This window comes from Pygocentrus nattereri, chromosome 22 (genome assembly GCF_015220715.1).
Source record: "Pygocentrus nattereri isolate fPygNat1 chromosome 22, fPygNat1.pri, whole genome shotgun sequence".
Lineage (NCBI taxonomy): Eukaryota > Metazoa > Chordata > Actinopteri > Characiformes > Serrasalmidae > Pygocentrus > Pygocentrus nattereri.
Window position 1 is genome coordinate 29,813,806 of NC_051232.1, and position 22,860 is coordinate 29,836,665.

At 40.8% G+C, this 22,860-nt stretch overlaps 1 protein-coding gene across 1 annotated transcript; it reads right to left on the reverse strand.

The window, feature by feature from the left end:
* Positions 1 to 311: 311 nt before the first annotated feature.
* cfap36 (cilia and flagella associated protein 36) lies at positions 312 to 14,125 on the reverse strand. The gene is made up of 10 exons (XM_017700914.2): positions 13,776 to 14,125; positions 12,474 to 12,538; positions 12,115 to 12,216; positions 8,675 to 8,789; positions 8,289 to 8,376; positions 5,862 to 6,024; positions 4,269 to 4,374; positions 3,949 to 4,097; positions 3,651 to 3,806; positions 312 to 638 (listed from the first exon to the last, which is right to left on the reverse strand). The coding sequence occupies exons 1-10, from the start codon at positions 13,876 to 13,878 to the stop codon at positions 555 to 557; spliced, it is 1,131 nt and encodes a 376-aa protein (XP_017556403.1). The 5' UTR covers positions 13,879 to 14,125; the 3' UTR covers positions 312 to 554.
* Between the last annotated feature and the right edge of the window lie 8,735 nt (positions 14,126 to 22,860).

Consider the following 22,860-nt stretch of genomic DNA (forward strand, 5'->3'; position numbering starts at 1 on the left):
CGTTGTCTTCACAGTGAAATGCACATCACAGCACAGTACGACCACCTTTTCTGGAACGGAGTTGTTTCCCATGCGTTCTGTCCTGCTGTGATTTATGTAAATCACTACTATATGAATGGAATGACTTCTACTCACTAATAAATACTTCCTAAAAATATTATAAAGGGCAAAATGCATTCTTTACATGTTAACAGTGTGATGTCTGCATATGTTATATACATTTAATGAGCAGGACCTTTGTAATACGACTGGTACTCATAGTTTGCTTCAAGAGTCTGTACAGCTACTCCAAAAAAATAAAGTACAAAAAACAATATACAAAACTGCGTTTATTAAAGAAGATATATCTTAATTGCGAGTAAACATGGTGTCAGTAGTACATCATTGAAGACTAATCGAAGTGTGGAATAATTTCAGGTTTTCCAGCATTAATGCACTTTCTTTCTTGAGCCACTGCTCAGTGCAGTCTATCCGTCTGTGGATTTATTTCAGTCCAGCACTGCTACTGTACAACGTCTCCCCAGTCCAGGAGACAACGGGGAATTATTTAGATCTTACTTCTTGATGACCTCTTCTTTTAGTTTCTCTGCCAAGTGTTTCCTCTTCTGCAGCTTCTTCTTTTCTTCCACAGAGATTTCCTTAAAACAGGACAAAAGATCATGTTTCATCAATCCCACCCTTATCGCAAGATATTTTTACAACACACTACATGTCCAAAGTATCCAGACAGCCTTTCTAATTAGTGAATCCAGCCACTTTAAGGTGCATCACTGCTGATCCATCATGCACACACAACTCGTATAAGCACTGCCAACAGAACGAGATCTTCTGGAGCTGCACGAGTCTATGACGCCACGCATCGACTAGAGGCGTTTGATCCCCCCAGCATTGGGCTGTGGAGCAGTGGAACTGCGTTCTCTGGAGTGATGGAGCTCCATCCAGCACCTCTGGTATGAGCTGGAGTAACATTCGAGATCCAGAAATCACCACTTAGACTTGGGCTGATAAATGATATCAGTGAATACTGCAATCATATGAATCACTGCTGACAAGATTCGTTTATTCTCTTGAACATGTCCCAAGATTTTTTTCTCACTGTTCTGGTACAATCATTTCACCTCACCAACCAATTAATCGCACACATTCAGGCATAAACTGAACGCCACATGGAAATATCAGTATATAATACAGTTAACACAGATTTTCAAAATAGAGTCCAAGACATACTATCTACTACCTGGTATGGACGAGCTTGTCCTGAAGAAGGCTGCTAATGTGCCAGTTTGAACAAAGGGAGCCACTGGATGTTTACACTGTTACATACCGTCTGTGTGGAACATAGTTATCTATACGAATTATTACACAATATAAGATGGTAATTATACTGTAATTATACTGCCAAGACAGAAAATGCAGGCACTCTGTAAATGCATTTGTTTCTTGTGATGATTCTGCAGGTGATAATTAAATTTAGCTTACTTCCACCCAATGTAAAGCCTTCCCAGAACAGAAGAGCCTGTTACAGCAGCAAATCGGGACAAACTCCCTATTAATACCCTTAATTCCAGAAGACATGCTGGATGAGCAGTGTTTTTTTGGACACAGAGTATGTACCATAGTATTTAGTTCTTCTTAAGTTTTGCAAATGAGTTGGAATGGGCAAAACTCACTATCAAAACTGTAGTGCTACCCCATAACGAACATTTACATTTCAACGTTTAAGGGAAAAAATGAACCTGTAAAAGTCAATGAATATCACAATAGTTAATATTTATAGAGTTACTAATGGTTGCTGTTTACAGAGCATAACCGGTCTAAATAATTATTTTCTTTTCATCTTTTTTATGCTATATGGACTTATAAATACTGACTATACCCGTGATATGCTAAGAACAGTGAACCGGGGTACAATTTATCATGACAATATCAACATATTGCAATTTTTGCCTACGCTAACCATTTACTACATATTATAGCATATTTGCTGTGACTCAGGTGTTGAAGCACATTATTAATTATGTGCCGAGCTAAATCAGAAGTGTTGGATCCGGAAAAAATACGCAATATAAAGGGCTCCCTATAACAGGCAGAGGAACTGAAACGCTAAATAGGAGGCACAGTGAGGCAGAAGGTTTTCTGCGGGAGGTTCTGGGTGGGATCAAAAAACACTAATGACAGTTAAAGTGCTCTGCTACTCTAACACTGACACTTCCACACAGGTCACCTTTCAAGCCACAGGGCTGATGCTCTGAGGCTGGAAGGCATTCACGCTAAACACAGCCTCCATGCTTTTTAGTGCACTCTCCTCTGATTTGCATTGGAGGAGAAAACAAGCGCTCCAATTATCTCGGGAGTAGGACATCCACAAAAAACCCTCCAGCTCTTAAATTTTTGATCTGACATGGAAAATGAATTATAATTGAACTGTTCAAGCTACCTTAGAGCAAAGTAATCCTTTCAGATTCATCAGCATTCACGTCCTAAGGTTTACTGTTCAGCAATTAGATGGAAAACAATGAAAAGAACAGTATTAGGGCTAATAGTAGTAGAAATCTGGAACTGCCGACTGGACCATTATGACAAAACGTCACCTGTACTATACTGGAAGTAGCGGTGGCTGGTTCTTCGAGCAAAAGGATTACACTTTATTGTACACGCAGTTTAAGGTTGTTGTTTACATGAATTTTGGGTGGAAATTTGGCTCTGAAAGCACCTAATTAAAACAGCCAAGTGACCATTTAAAGAAAAACCAACACAAAATGTCTTAATAAGGTGTTGGGACACCACAAGCTACCAGATCAGATTCAATACGGATTTGCATAGATTGTACATGCCTATGGAAATCCACTGGAGGGATGAAACACCATTCTTTTAAAAGACATTGCCACAATTGGTGGTTTGAGGGTGCCGAGGGAAAGTGCAACTGGTTAAGATCTTGTGACTCCTATGGCCACGGCATTTAAATGTACATCATTCAGGGACCCCTCATACCCTGCAGAGGGGGCAGTGTCATCCTGGAAGATCTCAGAAGACCAGTGGAAATGTTTTTTTTTTTTTGTTTCACCACTGAAATCTCAAACGTACATTAACCTTTGTAATTTAGGTTTAACGCAGTGCAGTCCTGGTGTAATGTCCCTCAGCCCTAGTGTAACATCCCAATATCCATTCTGTATGTTCATTACATTTACTCATGCACTGAAGCCTTTCCTTTACTTTGTCACCTGTCTGCAGTTAATGTGTGTGCCTGCTGGGAAATAAACACCCTGAATCTTGGCCCAGGGCATTAAAACACCTTTACTACACACATGCACATATTGCACTACTCAAACACAATATATGAACAAGGCTTCCTTTATTGTTGAATGCACAGTGATGTCTTCCAAATGAACGTGTGAGCTCATTCTGCGTGAACTTCAGATCAGTTAGCACTCATTGACTGAGTTTATCAAGTAACAAAAAATTAGACTGATGTGTTTATTCACATGTTGGCTTGATCAAAAATACAGTTTAAGAAACAAACAAAATTAACAGCAGGGGGAAATCACATGATTAATGGAGAAGAGCCAAATAAATGGCAGAAACAGCCAATTTCAAAATTAGCCTTATAAGGTTAACCTCTTTACGTGTGTAAAGAGGCTATGGCTTGTTACCTGTGTGGCAGGTGTGGGGGTGGGGGCTGCAAGGGGCTCCTCCGCAGAGACTGGTTTGGCTTTCTGTTCTTTCTTCATGGCCTGCAGTTTGTCCCTCTGCTGTCTCAGGTATTCGGCTCTCTGCTGCAGCTGCTCCTGCTGGGCCACGGAGAGCTCCTACACACAAACCGAAACAGAAAGAAAGGTAGGAAGAGGCAGTCAGTGTAACTACATTCCTCTGGTGGACAGATAAGAAATGCAGAGATAAGAGAGATAAGAGTCAGAACCTGTTGGCTCTGGCCCACCATCCTTTACTCACTTTGAAAGGTTTGGAGATGCCAGCCTCCTTTCGTGCCTCCTCTAGCCAGCTCTCGGCTGCTTGGTTAGAAATCTTCTCCTTAGGAACTGGCTGTGAGGCACTGCCCTTTACTGGTGCTCGGACAGCTGGTAATGTCTTGGTCCCTTTCTCTGTTAAAAAATTAAAATCAACTGGTCAGATTCACACTGGAACTTCAATATCTTGATTAGGTTACGTATGTTTGATTGTTATGTTAGCCAGGCCATAATAATACAAATAATACTAACACAAATACAAATTCAAAGCTTACAGGCTTTAATAACTGAAAAGATTTCTGTTACCTGAAGGCTTGTCAGATATTTTGCCTGGAGTCTGCTCAGTGCTTCCAGGGACCGTAGACTTCAAATCTCCTGCCTTCCCTTCTTTCTTTGATGAAGTACCGTTTATCTGTGGAAATCAACTTAGTTTCTCATGACAGAAAAATGATACAGAGGCTGTAACAAAAACCCACGCATAGCAAGCAGTGATCTTGTTTCAGTTTCACATTAAGAGACACTATTTAACCGGTCTTAAGACTATCGGGTAGTTTGTTAAACCACACAGCACAATCAATGCTTACTGTTTCAATTCATTCACAGCAAATCACAGAATAAAACACATACATTAGCAAGAGAGCTTGGTCATGAGAACACTACTTAAAAATGTAGCCATAGAACAATCTGGGAAGAGTGAAAACCGAGGAAAAATACATGACGTCTGTCAATTATGGCCAAAAAAAATTTTTTAAATCAATATGTCTATACAAAAAGATGAAAGAGATGACATTTTATCAACTCACCAAAAAACAACATAATAATATTTTACATTGCATTTATGGCATCTCTGACCATAAAGCTTAAAGCAGCATACTGAGCCACATACTACAGTCCAATTTTATAAGTAACAGAATGTCACACAGGGTCTGATGCACATGTCTATTTGAGATTGCTTAAAAACCTGTAGTGAGACAGCAATTTGACAACTGTGTGATGATTCAGGCATGCAGACAGCTTGATGCTAACTGGTGGGGTATAAGCTGCCATTACTTTGTTAGTGCTATTGGTCTTGCTGCTCCATCTAGACCAGGGGTTCTTAACAATATCTATCCCAAGGCCCACCTGTCTATAAATACAAAGAACAGTGTTTCTTTTCTTAAAGTGCTGAAACTGAAAACCTGAGAATCAGGGACTGAACAAGATCTGATCTATTTTGGCTCAATCACGAGTCCCAAAAGATGCAGTTTTGTTAAAAAATATATTTGCAGAGATATTAAAAAAAGGGGGGAAAAAGCAAAAAGAATAGAAATGTAAGATTTCTCTTTCATTTTTAGTGTATTTGTGAGTCATTTGAAATAGCCAAACCTCCCCCCACTCACACTCAACAATAATAATAAACCTTACCTTATATCTGCTTCTTTGTCACTGGCTTATCAATTTGAGTTAAAGCACTCACGTCACTAATGCTCAGGCAAAAATACGTTCCAATGAGCTAATATGAAAAGCATATCTTCACCATTAGATGCAGCCAGCAGCTGCACTGTCTCAAACTGATGACGCTCCGTGTTTTTATTTGTGCGTATATTGGGTATAAAGTATCTATCTATCTATAAGTTGAAGATGTTCGCTTCTCAATTCTTAAGTATTAAGTTCATCTTTCTCACTTATGTTTTATTACTTAGTGACGTTACCGCCCCACTATGAACTACCGCAGAGTTCAGGCCTGCGGACCACCACCACAGGTTGAGAAACCCTGATATAGACACCAAACATGTCTGGGCTTGTCTGATTATATTTGGGATAAGGGGAAAAGTATAGATTCGACTTTCGCCAAACTATGCCTTCAAATAGAGGCCCATAATTATGCTCATACATCATGTGAACCTACGAGCAACATACATTGCTCAAGCCGTTGCTTGGCGGGACTGTAGCGCGGGCAGGAGCTTGAGGGCCAATGCCGTTTCTCAATGGTCTCTCATGGAAGCAAGCAGACGTGGAGCCCACCGCCTCTTCAAACTGCTCTCTGCGAGCCATCTCCAGCTCATACTCCTCCTTAGACCGTCTGCAGGGAGAAAACACAAAGTAAACCTTCATTTCTAATGTTGTATCATTACAAAACCAGCAACTGTCATGAAATATTTACACAATGTGAAAAGCGGCCAGCTTTATCAATCTTTGATAAAAACTGAACAAAAAGCAATAGGGTTTCAAATTGACAGCAATAAAAATACATATGCTCATTTGTATACAGTTCAGTTTACAGGATCAAACAGGTATTTTGCAAGTAAACCAGAAAAATGTGCCCTGAATGGCATCCACATGTTTGGGATTGCGAGACACTGATCTAGAAGCACCCAGGGTTAACAGCAGTATTACATAACACAGTATTTTTAGACTTGCAGGTGTGAACAGACCAAGTCAGTAAATTTAGCTCTGATATGGCAAAGTAGACTAACTTAGGACAGTGGGATGTCCATCAATTGATAAATACACAACACATTTAAAAGAGCTCTAAAACAGTTATAAAGACATATCAGGGCAAGATACTGGCTGCTGGAAGAGGCTTAAACCCTTGTCCTGGTCCATCTGATCTGTGCTCTGACACTTACTGTGATCTCTTAATGGACTTCATTACTATTATCTTCTTAATTAATCTACAGAGAAACTTCCGGGGCGCAAAACCAGGGCAATTTTTTTTAAAAAAGGAAAGAAGGCCTTTTGGTATTCACGTTTACCTGTTTAAAAAAAACGGCTGACTCATGTTATACCCACAACAAGGTTGCATTAACATGCACAGCTTTCACTGGGCCACTGTAAGTCCAGTCTAGCTGCAAAAACATTGGGAGAATTTTTTAAGCTGTTGGTGCATACTCTGTCTAGACCACATTTATAAGAAGCTCAGCCAGTAGTGGACGGGCCCCTGGAGTCAGTACAGATCAAACAGAATCAAGAAACAGCTTGGAAGAACATAATTAAAACAAGGCTATAAATGTTTACTCAGTCTCCTTTCGGTGGGAATCCACCAGACCAATATTAGTGAAACCCTAAGGAGCTTAACTATCCATAGACACACAGTCTTACAGACCTGGCTTAGTGTGAATGGCACCAATCTCATTAGATGAGTTACAGCAGTCTTCAGAATGGAGAAGTGGAGAAGTGCTGCTTGCAACATATATTGCTTTGGAAGTCTTGCCAGCCACACAGCTGGGTGTGTAATGAGTAACAAATAAGAAAACCACAAATATGTGGTTATGATAGGGCAAAAATATCACACTTTGATCATACACTCACTGAACTTTGTTCAGTTGTTCAGTTGCTTGTTAATACAAATAGCTAATCAGCCAATCACATGGCAGCAACTCACTGCATTTAGGCATGTAGAGGTGGTCAAGACGACTTGCTGAAGTGCAGACCGAGCATCAGAACGGGGAAGAAAGGGGATTTAAGGGGCTTTGAACGTGGCGTGGTTGTTGGTGCCAGACGGGCTGGTCTGAGTATTTCAGAAACTGCTGATCTGCTGGGATTTTCACACACAACCATCTCTAGGGTTTACAGAGAACGGCCCGAAAAAGAGGAAATATCCAGTGAGCGGTCAGTTGTGTGGATGAAAATGCCTTGTTGATGTGAGAGGTCAGAGGAGAATGGGCAGACTGGTTCCAGATGATAGAAAGGCAGCAGGAACTCAAATAACCAACCAGAATCTCTGAGGAACGTTTCCAACACCTTGTTGAAAGTATGACATGAAGAATTAAGGCAGCTCTGAAAGCAAAAGGGGTCCAACCTTTTACTAGCAAGGTGTACCTATGTACCTAATAAAGTGGCCAGTGAGTGGCCACTACATATTGTGATAGGGTAACTGTTACTGTATGCGTTCACAGCAGAAGCAAAAGACCTACATTGTTATGATATATGAAGAAAAAGATTTAATAATGCTAAAAATAAAGATTTGCTCCTGTGTCTGTCACAGACTCAATTATTCATAATCAATCTAGTACATTGACTAACCCTGCCAAACTGACTAATCTTCTATAAGACAAGGTGTTATGACACCACATTTTTAAGCCCTATAGTGATAGAAAGCATGGCAGCACAAAGAAAATTCCAAGCCCACGGTGATTTTACTATTTTACCAAGGCCAACATGGACACACACATGGCCTAACTATTCTGGGACAGTTGAAAGGAACCATCTGCATATTAAAGCGTTCTGCAATCAGAACTCCAGGACCTAAACACTGCAAAATCAAAGTTTGCACAGCAAGTGGTTACTGATGTAAAGTGAGTCAGATCCAACACCTCACTCAAATGAACAGTGAAAACAACATACTTGAGAACTTCCTGTAGGATCTGCATCTCCCGCTGTTCCAGCTCACTCATTACATCGACACCGTCAGTTAAACATTCAGGAAGCGCACCTAGCAATGACACATACAAAAGACCTCAGAAGCCAGGACCTCACTCAAGTGAGAGCCATCTCACCTAGAAGTGATTCATGTGTGTACATTATTGGCACATGACTAGAACATATTACAGCCAAACAATTGCTGCCAAAATTAAGTAAACTAAACAGCATAATCGTGTTGCTTTAAAATATTCATGTACAAGTCAAGCGCATTTCTTAGTACATTAGGTGTAGATATTCACTACAAAAGGCTGAACAAACAACAGAAAGACACTGAAACAGGCTGGACAGGACTTGTGTAGTGCAAGTACCGTTTCTCTCCTTTATGACTCGCAGGGCCTGAAGCTGCAGCTCCACGTTCTTCTGCACCATCAGCGAACGGAACATCTGAAAGTCGTCTGTGGCCAGCACCGGCTGGAACAGAGTCTGGGCAAAATTAGAAATAAAGGAAGGAACATTTAGATTTAGGTAAATGGACCAAGCAGGTATTAAATAAATTTGAAGGCGAATAAAAATCTGATTACTCCTAGCTGCCTGCTACATTTTGTAAACATTTCATGATGAATGAGCAAATAGAAAAAGCCCAAAATTACATGGAATAAAATCTTTACATTAACGCATATCAAAGTTACAAATATTTTTTCCTCTCCTGAAGATTCTACTTTATGAAACTGTTACAACAGTGGCCATAATTAGGGCTACCCTCCACAGATTTCCACAGAGTGAAGCTGTGTTTAAGGTGTTTAGTTTTGATATAAAAGTCACTATTTAGACAAAATTGTTCCCTATAATCAGAGAATAACCAGTGATGACATTGCAGTCCTTTCATCTTTGTTAACACTCCGTAAATTAGCACTCTAATAATGCCTGAAATAAGCCTTGACATTTTAGCAGGCTAATCAAAGGGTCAATGGCCTTTCTCAAATCAGCCACACGCATCTGACCAATTGATTAAGCTTATAATAGCACGCAAGGCCAGCGAGCGGCAAGGCACGAAGCAAGCGTGCAGTCCACCAGCTCAACACAGACATCAAGCAGAAAGAGCCCAAGTATAAACAATGGAAGAACAAACATGATGAACTTCAGGCCAGGAGACCAACAAAATGATTTTCTTTTGGAAAAGAGATTTAAAGCAGCACCTTGATACAATTTTCCTCTTGACTAAAATGTAGTTATCAGCAGAAACATTACGGCGCTTTAGGTTTGCTTCTTCACACGGCATAACTAAAATCAGTAACAGGCAGCCACCAAAACCTTGAATTTTGTCCATTTTTTGTCTGTTTCCTGGGTAAAAAAGGTAAAAATGTGGAAAATGTGATTTTAAACAGAACTACCACATTAACTTCAATCATCTGCCAAAAAACTGCTTGTCAGTTGAAAGCACACCGGTACATGAAGGCCAGGATAGGTCAAGCTCTTATTGCATGAAGGCCAGCTCTTACTATAACTGGCTTATGCTTTGCTACCTTACTGGTCTGGATTCAGCACCTTTAAATGGCAGCAGAGGCTCAAGAGTCCTAAATATATGCAATTAGTTAAATGACTAGCTACAACCGATACCTTTATAGCCCAAACGGTAGCCTACTTATCACTTATATTATTGGTGACCTGTCTTTTTGATTACCAAGCAACTGTTTCCTCACAAGATCGCAGTAAAAGGCTAGAGATCAGAGAAACAACCAAACTTAGTGCACTGTACTCAAATCATAAGGGGTATGGTCTAAATGCCAAAGGCACTGCTTTGAAATCCCATCCTTATGATAATGAAACAAAGGCCTCATTTAAAATGTATGAGGAGAAAAACACGTTTGAAAACGAAAGTGAAATAAGTTCTTCCACCAAGCTTCTTGCTCTTCTGTCTTGAATTTGCTCGTTCTGTCCCAAAAAGAGGTCAGGAGTATTGCTTTCTCTCCACTCTGGGTCCAAAGCCCAGATTCTGAGCCTCTCATGGTAACTTAATCACACATGGATGCTTTTTCTAGCTGGTGTAAGTCTCAAAGGGCACAGTTGGGACTGTGTCGCTGTCCTGAAAGCAACAGCTCCCCAAAGCCGCTTCCACTGCCTCAGTAACCCAATTCAGGGCTACCCCACTAATCTCCTCAAAGATTGAGTTTACCTGAGTCACTGAGAAATTAACTCCATCACTGCTGGAACCAAGTGAGAGAACCGTGCTGCACATTTAGCCTTTAAAATTCAAAACGCCTTTTTTGGGCCAGATGGCGAAACATCCCGACAATTCAAAACAACTAAATTGGAGATATTATGGTGACTGCTTTGCTGTTCATTCCAAAATAGCCTGCCTATTAACGCCCTTGATAGAAATAAGCAGAAGAAATAAAGCGTTGATTAAACTCTAGAGGATTTGTTCCCTTGAGCATAAAGCCTCATATTGACACCTCACACATCAATCGCGACTACACAGTGGCATATACTGTAAAATAAATGCTGTAAATTTACAAACACTGGTTTGTTATTTTACAGGATCATAGTGTCAAAGACTGGGCAATTAGAGCAGTGCATTGTTTTACTATGTAGTAAAAATATGCACTACGAATATGTAATTTCACATGGTCCCAAAAGCACTACTGCTATAGTCCACTTTTCCCATCAGTTAAAAGGGGAATTTCACTCAATTGCTGAAACCATTCAGAGCGGCGTGATGTGCACTACAGAGAAACTTACCGAGGGATGAGTTCATCTTTATTAAGACGCACTAATAATGCCTGAAATAAGCCTTGAAATTTTAGCAGGCTAATCAAAGGGTCAATGGCCTTTCTCAAATCAGCCACACGCATCTGACCAATTGATTAAGCTTATAATAGCACGCAAGGCCAGCGAGCGGCAAGGCACGAAGCAAGCGTGCAGTCCACCAGCTCAACACAGACATCAAGCAGAAAGAGCCCAAGTATAAACGATGGAAGAACAAACGTGATGAACTTCAGGCCAGGAGACCAACAAAATGATTTTCTTTTGGAAAAGAGATTTAAAGCAGCACCTTGATACAATTTTCCTCTTGACTAAAATGTAGTTACGGCGCTTTAGGTTTGCTTCTTTAGTAACACTCTGGAGCTTCAAGACCAATGTATCTACCAAACAATGGACGTTTACTGCACAATTATCTATAAAAACGAGCAAATGTACACGGCATAGCTAAAATCAGTAACAGGCAGCCACCAAAACCTTGAATTTTGTCCATTTTTTGTCTGTTTCCTGGGTAAAAAAGGTAAAAATGTGGAAAATGTGATTTTAACCAGAACTACCACTTTCCTGATCTATCTACAACAGGATCAGGATAGCAACCAGGGGTGGCGATGTCCACACTGCTAATGTTGTCAGTGAAACCTGAGGTTTCATATATAACATTGATAATGGTAAAACAGTATTATTTTGGCCTTACCATGCCCTGCATGTTAGGTCCTCATCCTGAATGTTTTGGGCAAAAACCTAATTTACAAGCTACTGTTAAATATTGACGAAGGCATCAGGTAATGTATTCTTAACCACTTTGAGTAATAAATAACTTTCGCTTGAGTTAGCTTTCAGAGGCAGCAAACGCTTTGGACGTCACTGCTGTGAACAATTCTGGCACTGACTTCCGTTTCTCTAGGACGGCGAGCTCCAGATTAAACCACTCTCAGTAATCTTAATGATTTAACTACAGAAACATGTTGAAAAATCAGAGGAATTCCTTCACCATAACATGCACCCTTAGTATGAAGAAAGGGTGGCCGTTTCATTGAACTTTGCTCACCTGCAACGTTTTTGACTTGGCAAAGGGAGACGAGCACGCCTCCACAAACTGCTGTTCACTAATGCCCACTTCTTGCATATAGCTTTCTAACAACTTCTCTACCTGAAAGACAGATCATGGAAATGCATGTGAGTGCACTTTCAATTAAAATCAGAACTGAACAAGCTACATGACACAATATATATATATATATACACATTATATCAGCCTATCTGGCAACAATCAATTACTCAAAGGGCTCACTGGTTTAGAATTAAGGCAAAATTTGGTGGGGATTGTGAGCATTTTTTGATATTGCCTACAATACTTCAGTAAGATTACCATCACCACTGCAAGGCACTATTAAAGACTACACTTACCAGTTGCTTGTATTGCTGATGGATTTCTGTATAGGTTAGTTTGTTTTCTTCCTCATCATCAAATACTGAGAGAAAATGAAACATTCGTTTAGCATCATGCGAAAGGCATTAACTCAAAATAAGCTTCATTACACACCCTCATATTCTTAATGAGTTACAAGCTACCATACCTGGAATGAGCTTAGGCCCGGATCTAGTCAGTGTACTAAACAGCTTACCAAAAGTGTTTGGAGCAAACATCATCAAAGCTTACACTTCAGTTAAGCGACACAAAAAGCTCCCTTTATTTCACCCAAAATGTTCAGAAAAATCTAACAAGGAAACATGTATGCAGTGGTTCTCAAACTAGTCTTCAGGGCCCCACAGGTGGTCCACACTTCGGACTCATCCTTCAGAACTCCTAGCAACCACCTGGGGCCTTAAGGACGGGTTTGAAAACCAATCATAGGAATGGTGATGTATAACAGATGTGTCGTTTTCGGAGTATTTTCAAGTGACTGTACATTCTTAAACAATGTGGTTCTTCAAGGGTTGTTTAATAAAGGGAACGGATATATTTAGAACCGACGTGTTCTGTATAGAACCGTTTCTTTCCTAAAACAGTTCTTGGCATAATAAAACGGATCTTCGGATTGATGGAGGCGCACCTGCAGAACACCAAAAAGGGTTCCAACGTCACATTTTATGGTGTTACACAGAACCACTTTCAAAAAGGTTCTATACAGAACCACATACAACACATTCTCCCTCAATGTGGAGAGCCAGTTCACCATGCAAAAGTGGTTCTAAACAGAACCACTGCTTTTACTAAGAACCATGTACGCGTACAGTGAAAGAGGTCTCTCTCGCTGTCTTATGTTTGGTTTCTTTCAGAGTTTAATCCAACTGCGTGCTGTTCTGTTGATTCGGCAGCTCTCACGGCTCTTACCACAGCAGAACTAACCACGGCTGCCATCCTGATAAATGCTACTAAGTTCAAGCGAATTTCTATTGGAAAAACAGTCCGTCAAACGGGTTTTTCCTCGAGGACAGTTACAGCTCGCTCTTCCTCTGCCTGTGAGCATTACACAAACAGCTCAACACAATAAACCGAACCCCAGCCTGAAAATGCTAACGCGTCCAAAACAAGAGAGCGAAGGTACTGAATATAACCGTCGCCACCAGGACGCGGTAAGCTAAGCTACAACATAAACACACACGGGCAGCGTCGCATACACGCTGGTATTTTTCACCTGAAACACACAACTGCTCAAATACTTCCCTTTTGTGAAAGATAAATGGTTTAGCTCCAGCCTTGGCTACCTGAACATTTATGTTCCATGAAGTCTGTGACTGGTATCACCCACTCGGGGCTGCCGAGGTATCCGGCGATGCTCTCCACGACCCACTCGCTGTCCTCGGCCATGACGGCCACGGCGGCTCGGGGCTTCCTCAGCCAGCTAACCTGCGCCCACAGCTAACGGGAGCTCACTGCACAACGGACAGAAACGCGGGGCTCAGAGGCGAGTATTCGGACATTTGCTTCGGTTCGCTCGGGGCGCAGAAACCCCGGGAGCTGCTGGACGAGGCGGAGTCAAACAGCGCGCTGGAGAAACTGAGCGGCGAAGCGAGCCGAGCAAAGCTGCTAACTCAGATTAACCTGGAACCATGGCAACGCGTTGCGTCATCAACGCTACCGCGTGGCAAACCAACGTCACAACAACAATAAAAAAAAAAAAACACGCAAACTACCGTCTACACGTTAGACCCGATTCACAGACCATCCTGCATATAAATCAGGCACAATCAGCCAGCTGTGCTCTAGTTACACCCATTAAATCACTAATAGCTCCTAAATTTAACTCCACGAAACTGACTTTAAAGGGGAGCCACTGTTTTCTAAATATCTGTGTAATGAAATGGTTAACATGTCAACAAAGTTAGTCACCACTGTGAACAGTTCTGACCCCTCTGGTGACACCCTCTTATAAATAAAAATATTAACGCGCGGGAACGAGATCCTAATGTGTGGCCACGGCTTAGTAAGGCGTGGGAACGAGATCACGGCTTACTAAGTCGTGGCCACGCATTAGGATCTCGTTCCCGCGCGTTAATAAGGCGTGGCCAGGCCTTATTTTTTATTTATACAGGATGTCAGAACTGGTCACAGTGGTGGCGATAGGAACCAGACGCCTGAAGAGCTGAACGCCTCCGAAAGCTCCTTCCAAGAAAGTTACTACATCAAATGGTTATGAATGCGCTGCCTGACATCTCAGACACTGCTCACACTGTTTAACAGCAGGTGTGTGACACAGTTGGTCGAAAAACGTACTTTAATTAAATGATTGTAATCCGTTTACGGCGGATGGATACATAAATGGCGTTTTAAGGTGAAAGAAAACGGCTCGTCAACATTACATGGGTTCACTGATGGTTTTGCGTAGTAAATAAAATGGCTATATTTGTGTCGTAGACACCGCAAGCCCTGGCTGTCATCACCACCACTGTGAAGAAATAACAGTCAGTAAGGTTTTCTGCAAATGAAATATTCCACACCGAACAATGTGAATGACTTTCTAAACACTGACTTATGCAGACATTTAGAAACATCGGTGAAATGATCCTTTAATTCTGTCTCTGTGGTAATGTAACTGCCGTTTTACTGTTGTTTTTGAGTAGATTTGTTAGCAGGATCTGTATCAAGTTATGATGTTTTTTTCTGACAGGACAGCCATGCTACTGTTCTTTACCACTCCTTTGCATTTTCTTCTGATTTGCGATGACATTATGTCCAATATAATGAGTTTAGATCAATAATAAATGCGATTAAATAAATACAGAGTACAAAATGATTGATTTTGACCTGCACAGTCTGCATTTTGAGCCTCTGACTACTGAAAAGTCTAGAAGAGCCATTAGTCAAATAGCTAGCGGCAGTGTGATAAAACTGCCGATGGGGCAGACGAGTCCTTTCTCAGGGGTGTCATCTGCATTCAAACATTCAATCAATTCAGTCCAACCTGGGTAAATCCTGGGCTGTAACTGATGGACCCAACTCACAATTGTAAAGTCAGACTTAATCAAAAGCTTGTCAGATCAGATGAATGCCATATCTTTGGACTTAAACCTGTGGAGCACACAGACATTAAGCTTGAGAGAGGCTGGACTGAGAATAGTAATGAGCAGTAGGACTGATTTAGCCACAGGCCTTGACCTGAGAGTGTGCTGCAACTTTAATTTGGCTAAGATTACTGTAAGAGAGAAGGTAATCTGCGAACCGCAGCCAAGTAAAGGTTAAACAGTGTGAACAAGCCTGCTGTTCTTGGCATTACGACTAGTAGCTGCTTATAATACCGCTTTCTAAGAAGGATCTTTTCAGGACACGTGTAGATTTTTGGAAAAAGTTTTGCATCACCTATATGACCCACATGAAAAAACGATTGCCCACCTAAACAACTGCAGTCAAACTCTTCCCCTAACAAGGAATCAGTTCTCCACATCGCCATGTCCGATTGAGGTCCTGCCACAGCATCTCAATGTGGTTCAAGTCAGGACTGCAGGATTTTCTGGCAGACAGAATTCATGGTACTATAAACAGGAAGGCCCAGCTTCCAACACGGCTAAACTTTCAAGTGATCCGTCCACAGAACATTATGCCAAAAGGCATGGTGGTCATTAAGGTGTTTTTTTGGGTGAATGTGAGATGAGCCTTCATGTTTCTCTTGGTTAGCAGGGATTTTTTGCCCTGCATCTCTCCCATTTTAACAGAGGACTCAGGAATGCTGACCTCATCTGATTCCAGCAGCTCCTTAGATGCTGATCTGTGTTCTTCTGTGTCTTCCTGGATGAGCAGTCGCTGTGCAATCGGAGGAATTCTGGTAGGCCGGCCACTTCTGAGATGATTCACCACTATGTTCTACATTTGAAGATAATGCCTCTCACTGCAGTTCGCTACAGTCCCAGAACCTTACAAATGGCTTTGTGGCCTGAAACTGGCTTATTTCATCCATCCATCCATTTTCTAAGCCGCTTCTCCCTCAGGGTCGCAAGGGGGTGCTGGAGCCTATCCCAGCGGTCATCGGGCGGTGGCTTATTTCATTGACTTTCTTTTTCACGCCTTCTGGGATTGGGGTTCTTGTGATTGCAGCATTATGTGCTGCTTATGGAGACCTTCAGTATCTTTTCCATCAACATGAAATGACAACAAGAATGACAAATATGCAGAAACAAGGGAAATGTAAAGGGGGCAAATACTTTTTTTTCGCTGCACTGTATCTATGTTGTTGTAAATACTCTGTACATTAGGCTTACATACTATAGAAATGTATATTTTCTGACACCCTTTATGGCTATGCCTTTTTGTTTATTTCTGTATTGTCCACTTACATATGCAACAGATCCACCTTGACAAATTACTCATATATAAAAGTGCACTTGGCCAATAAAGTGATTACGCGTCTGTTTCTCCTAATTATGAGACAAGCTATCCACTGATTTATTAGACACATCTGACAAGATCTGCTTTAAAAGCGCCTGTAATGGTTAAAAACCACATGTCAACTCAATGTTAGTGCTCACTGGAGTGATAACTGCCTTATATTCTTCACATCTATTTGTTTCTTCTGCTAAAAAGTGATGCTCTTCACATGATTGTCGCCACAAACGGCATGAAATAACAGGAATCCACCTCAGTCAGTCTGTCACGATTGGCCCCTCCCATTCCTGTCCATGTGCTTTTGTTTTCATTGAGTTCTCCCGGTCCTGCCCCCTTGTTTTCAAACTCCGCCCTTGATTATTTTCACCTGTGTCTTGTTAACCTGTATTTAAGCCTTGTATTTTCCCCTGTGAGTTTGCTGATCTGTGTATTCTCTTGTAGTGTTTTGTTTCTTCTGGCCTCCGTGGTGTTTCCCGTCTGTGTTTATTTTAGTTATGTTTGTCCCCAGATACCCCCGTGTTGGCTCCTTGACCCTGGACTGTGCTGACCCTGAGTATGGATTTGCTCATAATAAATCTCACTTATCTGAGCATGTGTGTCCGCCTCATCATCGGTCCACAGCGTTACACAGTCCCTGATTAGTCAGAAGCTCAACCCTGATTGGTCCCAGGGGAGTTTCTGATATGAAAAGCTTTGAGGCCACATTGTCATAAGTAAAATGAACGAATAAGAAGAGCTGCGATGAAACAAGGCCACCCCCTTCTGACTTTATTTTATTTATTAATACGTATATTTTGTATTTTAATGTTAAATTACAACTTACCTGACAGAGAGGAATGTCAGTTTTCAGTTGTCACGCTTGAACCCAAACAAACAGCACAAAGTCTGTTTTAAATGCTATAAATATTGTAGCACTATGGAGCTTCTCATGTTGAGTGTCAAAAACTTTACTGAATCAACACATAACATGCAACATAAGGCTTTTGTTCTTTTTACACCACATTTTCTTTGCTTTAATCTTTAGAGCCAAAAAGATTCCTTGTGAAGGACAAAAGTGGAACTGAGGGAAAATCATTACTTTCCTCACAAAAACACTTTAAAAAGTGTTAACGTTCTATCATCATTGTGGAACTAGTGAGCAAATAACAAATCCGCCCAAGCGTTTCTTGTAAACACATGTGATTGAGTAAAAATAACTAGTTACAACACACACCTGACTATTTATGGCTGGGGCAACACTTACGTTGATGATGCAGGAAAAGTACATTTGCTGGTAATTATGTAAGTGGAATCTGATTTTATAATGCTTACGTCAACATTTAACTCATTAAGTCATGATATTAAAATAGTCTCATGTCTTTCATACGTTAAGAAAGGCCCCTCCAGTCCGGTCCATGTGCATTTGTTTTGTTTTTTAGTCCAGCCCCCTTGTTTCAAGACTCCACCCCTCCACCTGTGTTTCCACCTGTCCCTCGTTTACCCTTATGTGTTTAAAGCCTGTGTTTTCCCCAGTCTGGTGGCTGGTCTTTGTTTGCTGTTTGAATCTGTGTCTGTGTTGTTGGTGTTATGTGCTGTGTTGGTTGTACTGGTGTTTGTTTGCTTCTGGTTTACGTCATGTCTGGTCCCCCATCTATCCGTGGTGGCTCATTGACCCTGGACTGTCTCGACCCTGATTTTGGATTTGCCCTTAATAAATCTCGTTTATCTCAGCACGTGCGTCTGCCTCCTCGCTCCCCGTTACAGCACTAAACATGAGGAGTTGTCCAGCGGCTTCTTTCTCACTACCATGTTAAATGTGTAGAAAGTAAAGCGTTTGTATTGGTTAAAAAGCAACAGTGTCACCATGTTACTGCTTATTGGAGTAATATAAGGGGAATTATAATGCTTTATGTTCTTCATATTGATATTCTTCACACGACTGTCAAAACAAACGGCATGAAAAAAATAGGGCCTGATTAGTCAGAAGCTTGACCCCGATTGGTCCAAGAGCTGTTTATTATATGGAATCGTGAACTTGGCCTGGTTTGACATGCAGCATAACTTGCCGCAGTGATGTAGCCCAATAAAAAGTGATCCACCTTCCGTTGTGAGATAGAACCTCCAGGGTTAGACTGAACTAAGCTTAAAGTTAGCTGGTTAAGCAGGAAAGCAAGGCCACCCCATCTGCACTCATAATGTCTAAAGTCAAAAAAATTTGCTCTGAATATTTTGGCAGTTACCCTCCTTTCTAAGCTATTTCACAGTCAAATTATGTTTGTACCTGTCATATTTTGTTACCATAAGATGCCTCAAACCGAAAATAATGCAAAACTTTCATTTTCATAATGTATACAGATTTTATAGTGCACTGTTGCTTTATTTATTTACAGCATTTGGCTGACGCTCTTATCCAGAGCGACTTACAATTTGATCATTTTTTTTACACAGGCAGGCCAAGATGGTGTTAGGAGTCTTGCCCAAGGACTCTTATTGGTATAATGTAGGGTGCTTACCCAGGCAGGGGGTTGAAACCTAGTCTACCACATAGAAGGCAGAGGTGTTACCCACTACACTACACCAACCACCAGTCTATTTGACTATTTTTGCCAAAAATGATAGTGAAATGTTCACAGCAACTCGAATTTGTTTAGACACTGCCCCTCCTCTAAACTCACACTGAGCTGGGAAAGCACAAAAACACAGAACTTATTTTGAACAGAAAACCGCTCCAAAATGATGAGACTTGGTTTTCTATGAATGTGGCTCCAAAACTAGGGCCCTGGCTGCTTGGGGCCAGTGAGCATGGGTTAAATACCCTCCAATACGTTGAATTCCTGTCGTTGGAACACTAACAATATTGTCACGGCTCCTATTCAAAATGTTACATTTAACACAGATAGCTCACTAGTAAAGTTTTCAACCCTACAAACACTGAGAAGAGACGAGACGAGACAAGACGAGAAGTTTCAGAATGAGGTCTCCTGTAGCTGTGCTGGTGTTGCTGTGCTGTGCTGTGGTAATAAGCAGTAATGAGGTCACTGATCAGCTTCACTACGCAAACGAAGAGAGCATCAAAAATGAAATTCAAGCAGAAGATCAGGAAACTAAGGCCACCGTCTCCAACCAGGAACCCTGCCAGCCTGACATCCACACAGTGCTGAGAGAGCTGAGCAGAGAACCAGCTGGAGGAACTGAAGAAGCAGAATGAAGGTACAGCTGTGTGATTAAGTTATGGTTAACTTGTTAAATATCTAGGACCCACCAGCAGGCCCAAAGTTTTATTACACACTTCTATCATCTAAGAATAGCTCAGCAGGTTTGCACTGAAGCCCCTGTAGATGCTGAACAATAAGCTTCGGTACATGATAAGCCTGGGGTTTTAAGGAACTAATCCAAAATGTAATGATCTGCCAATAAAGTTTTTTGATATCTGATATTTTGTATCAGTTTTGAATCTCTAGCAGCTGATATCAGACTAAAAGCCAGCGAGAAACAAGTAGAAGAACTGAAAAGAGAGAATGAAGGTAAAATATATACACCGTTCATTAATGTACGACTGCAGTGTAAAGCTACAAGACTCTCAAATCGTCATAAAAGTCTTCTGTATGGAATCTCAGGTCAGGCTCAATGAGCTCAAACATCACTGAGAGCCAAGTGAGAAAGCTGAGAAGGGTGAATGAATGTAAGTGCTGTGTTTTTTAAATATGTCTATTGAAATTTGTTTCTCCCGAATGTAATTTCATTTTCTTAAGTCCCTAATCTGATATTCTATGTTCTGTCAGCGCATTGCCCTAAATGACCAGTAGTTTCGACAGTGACTATGCACTGCAAAGAACTGCAAGTCAGGTCAGCTTGAAATTATATTTTTTTAACTTTAGTTAAAAGTTCTTTTCAGTTAATTTGTAGGATATATTTTACACAACAAAACAAAACAGTGTGAGCTGGTTGTTTCTCCAAGTGCTGAAACTGATTCTATTTTTGATTAATTTTTTACATAGTTTAGTCGTTGCTAATTCCCACCCACAGACTTGACCAGACTTTGTTGAAAAAGCACAGTATCTCGCTGTTGTCGGAACAAAACATCGTATCTTAGTTTTTGTCGATTTTCAGTTTTTGACATAATTTAAAAATGCATGTTGGCCTTTACATTATGCATAAATTTCATGAAGGATGGACCAAAATAAATGGCCAAAAATGACTTGGAAAAAATTCTGGTTCCATTGACATACACTAAAAGTAATATATGTTTTTTCCTTCTCCTGTAAAGTTACCATTTTGGAGATACAAGGTTTTGTTCCGACAGCAGTGATATGTTATTCCTTAAAAACTTAATACAGAGATCATCTTTGCCAACAATGTACACACTGCTGGGCAAACCATAGAATTAGTTTTTCATCTTATAAATACTTGGGTTTCATGTTACATGTGACATGGAGCAAGGAGGCGGACGCATGTGCTGAGTCAAGCGAGATTTATTTCTGGGAAATCCAGGGTCAGGGTCGGAATAGTACAGGGTCATACAACCAACATGGAGATATCGCGGGACAGACATGACAAACAGAAACACAGAACCTCAAAGAAGAATGAAACAGAACGTCAAACACAATCAAACAGTACATCCAACAAACAACAAAGACCAACACAGACCAAGGCAAACACAGGGCTATATAAGGGCTAACAAGGGATCACAAGACACAGGTGGAAACACAGGTGGGAACAATCAGGGGCGGAGTAACCAAACAAGGGGGCAGGACAGAAAAACCAAAATAAAACACACATGGAAGACCAGGAAATAAACACAAGCACATGGACAGGACAAAGGTAAATACAAGCACATGAGGAGACTGGGAGGGGCCAATCGTGACATTACATGATAACCTGCCCTTTGAATTACAACTGATAAAGAAGTTAAAGTTGTGATTTTATTTTTTATCATTTTTATAGTTTTTGCTTTGCTTCACAAGCACAAAACAATCTACCTTTTAAACTATTTTAGATTATGGTGATATCTGGTATAGGCATACTTCAAAGACAACGTTGCACTGATTGGACTCATGTTGATCATTCTGTATTACTATTTTGTTGGGTGTGGTGATGTCGTTTCTTTGTTGATTGTTTTGTGTGCTGCCTTCTTGGCCAGGGCTGACTTGTAAAGGACATTTTTGATCTCAGTGTGACTACCCTGGTTAAATAAAAGTCAAATAAAATAAACAGATAAATAAATAAAACTATCACAGCCCCATCACACAAAGCCCCCAGCTCTGACCAGGGCCGAGGCGTCACTGATAGTTGAACTCATGATCTCTATGTTTATATGCAGTTAGACAGCTACGCCACTCAAGTCATAAACTTGAGAAAAGGAAGAATGTAAAGCTGAATTACCTCAGTGTAACCCGTTCCTCATGCTCCGATAAAGAACACCTGTTACCTGTGGTGTGACTGCCTGAGGCAAACACATTCACTGTTTCTCGGAGTAACTTGAACTGTATTCTGTACATCTAACCTACATACACTAGTGAATTAGGTCATTTATGAGAAGTTCTAACTAAATTAAGTTGACAGAATGTAAAAAAGCGCTATGCAGACAACTGACTTAAAATTGTAGTTGATCTGAGTTATGGCTTCTCGTAGTAGGTTCAATGGGGCGAGTAATGTTTTCTCATGCTTATTTGCTCATGATTACTATATTCTCTATCTCTATCGCGGACAACATAGACTTTTCAGAATCTCTTTCTACCGCTGAAAGCAATACATTTACTGGACCCTTCAATGCTGATTTTACGCTGAAGTATGCTAATGTCTTCGTGAACATTGGCAAAGCCTACAATCCAAATACAGGTAATGTTCACCACTGCACAACTACACACTTCTAAAAGATGGTTTTTCAAGGGTTGTTTAGTAAAGAAAACGGTTCTATATAGAACCAAGGGACTTGTGGCATTGTGGAAGGGTTTTTCAGACAATGGAGAATGTGCTGTATATTGTTTATATATA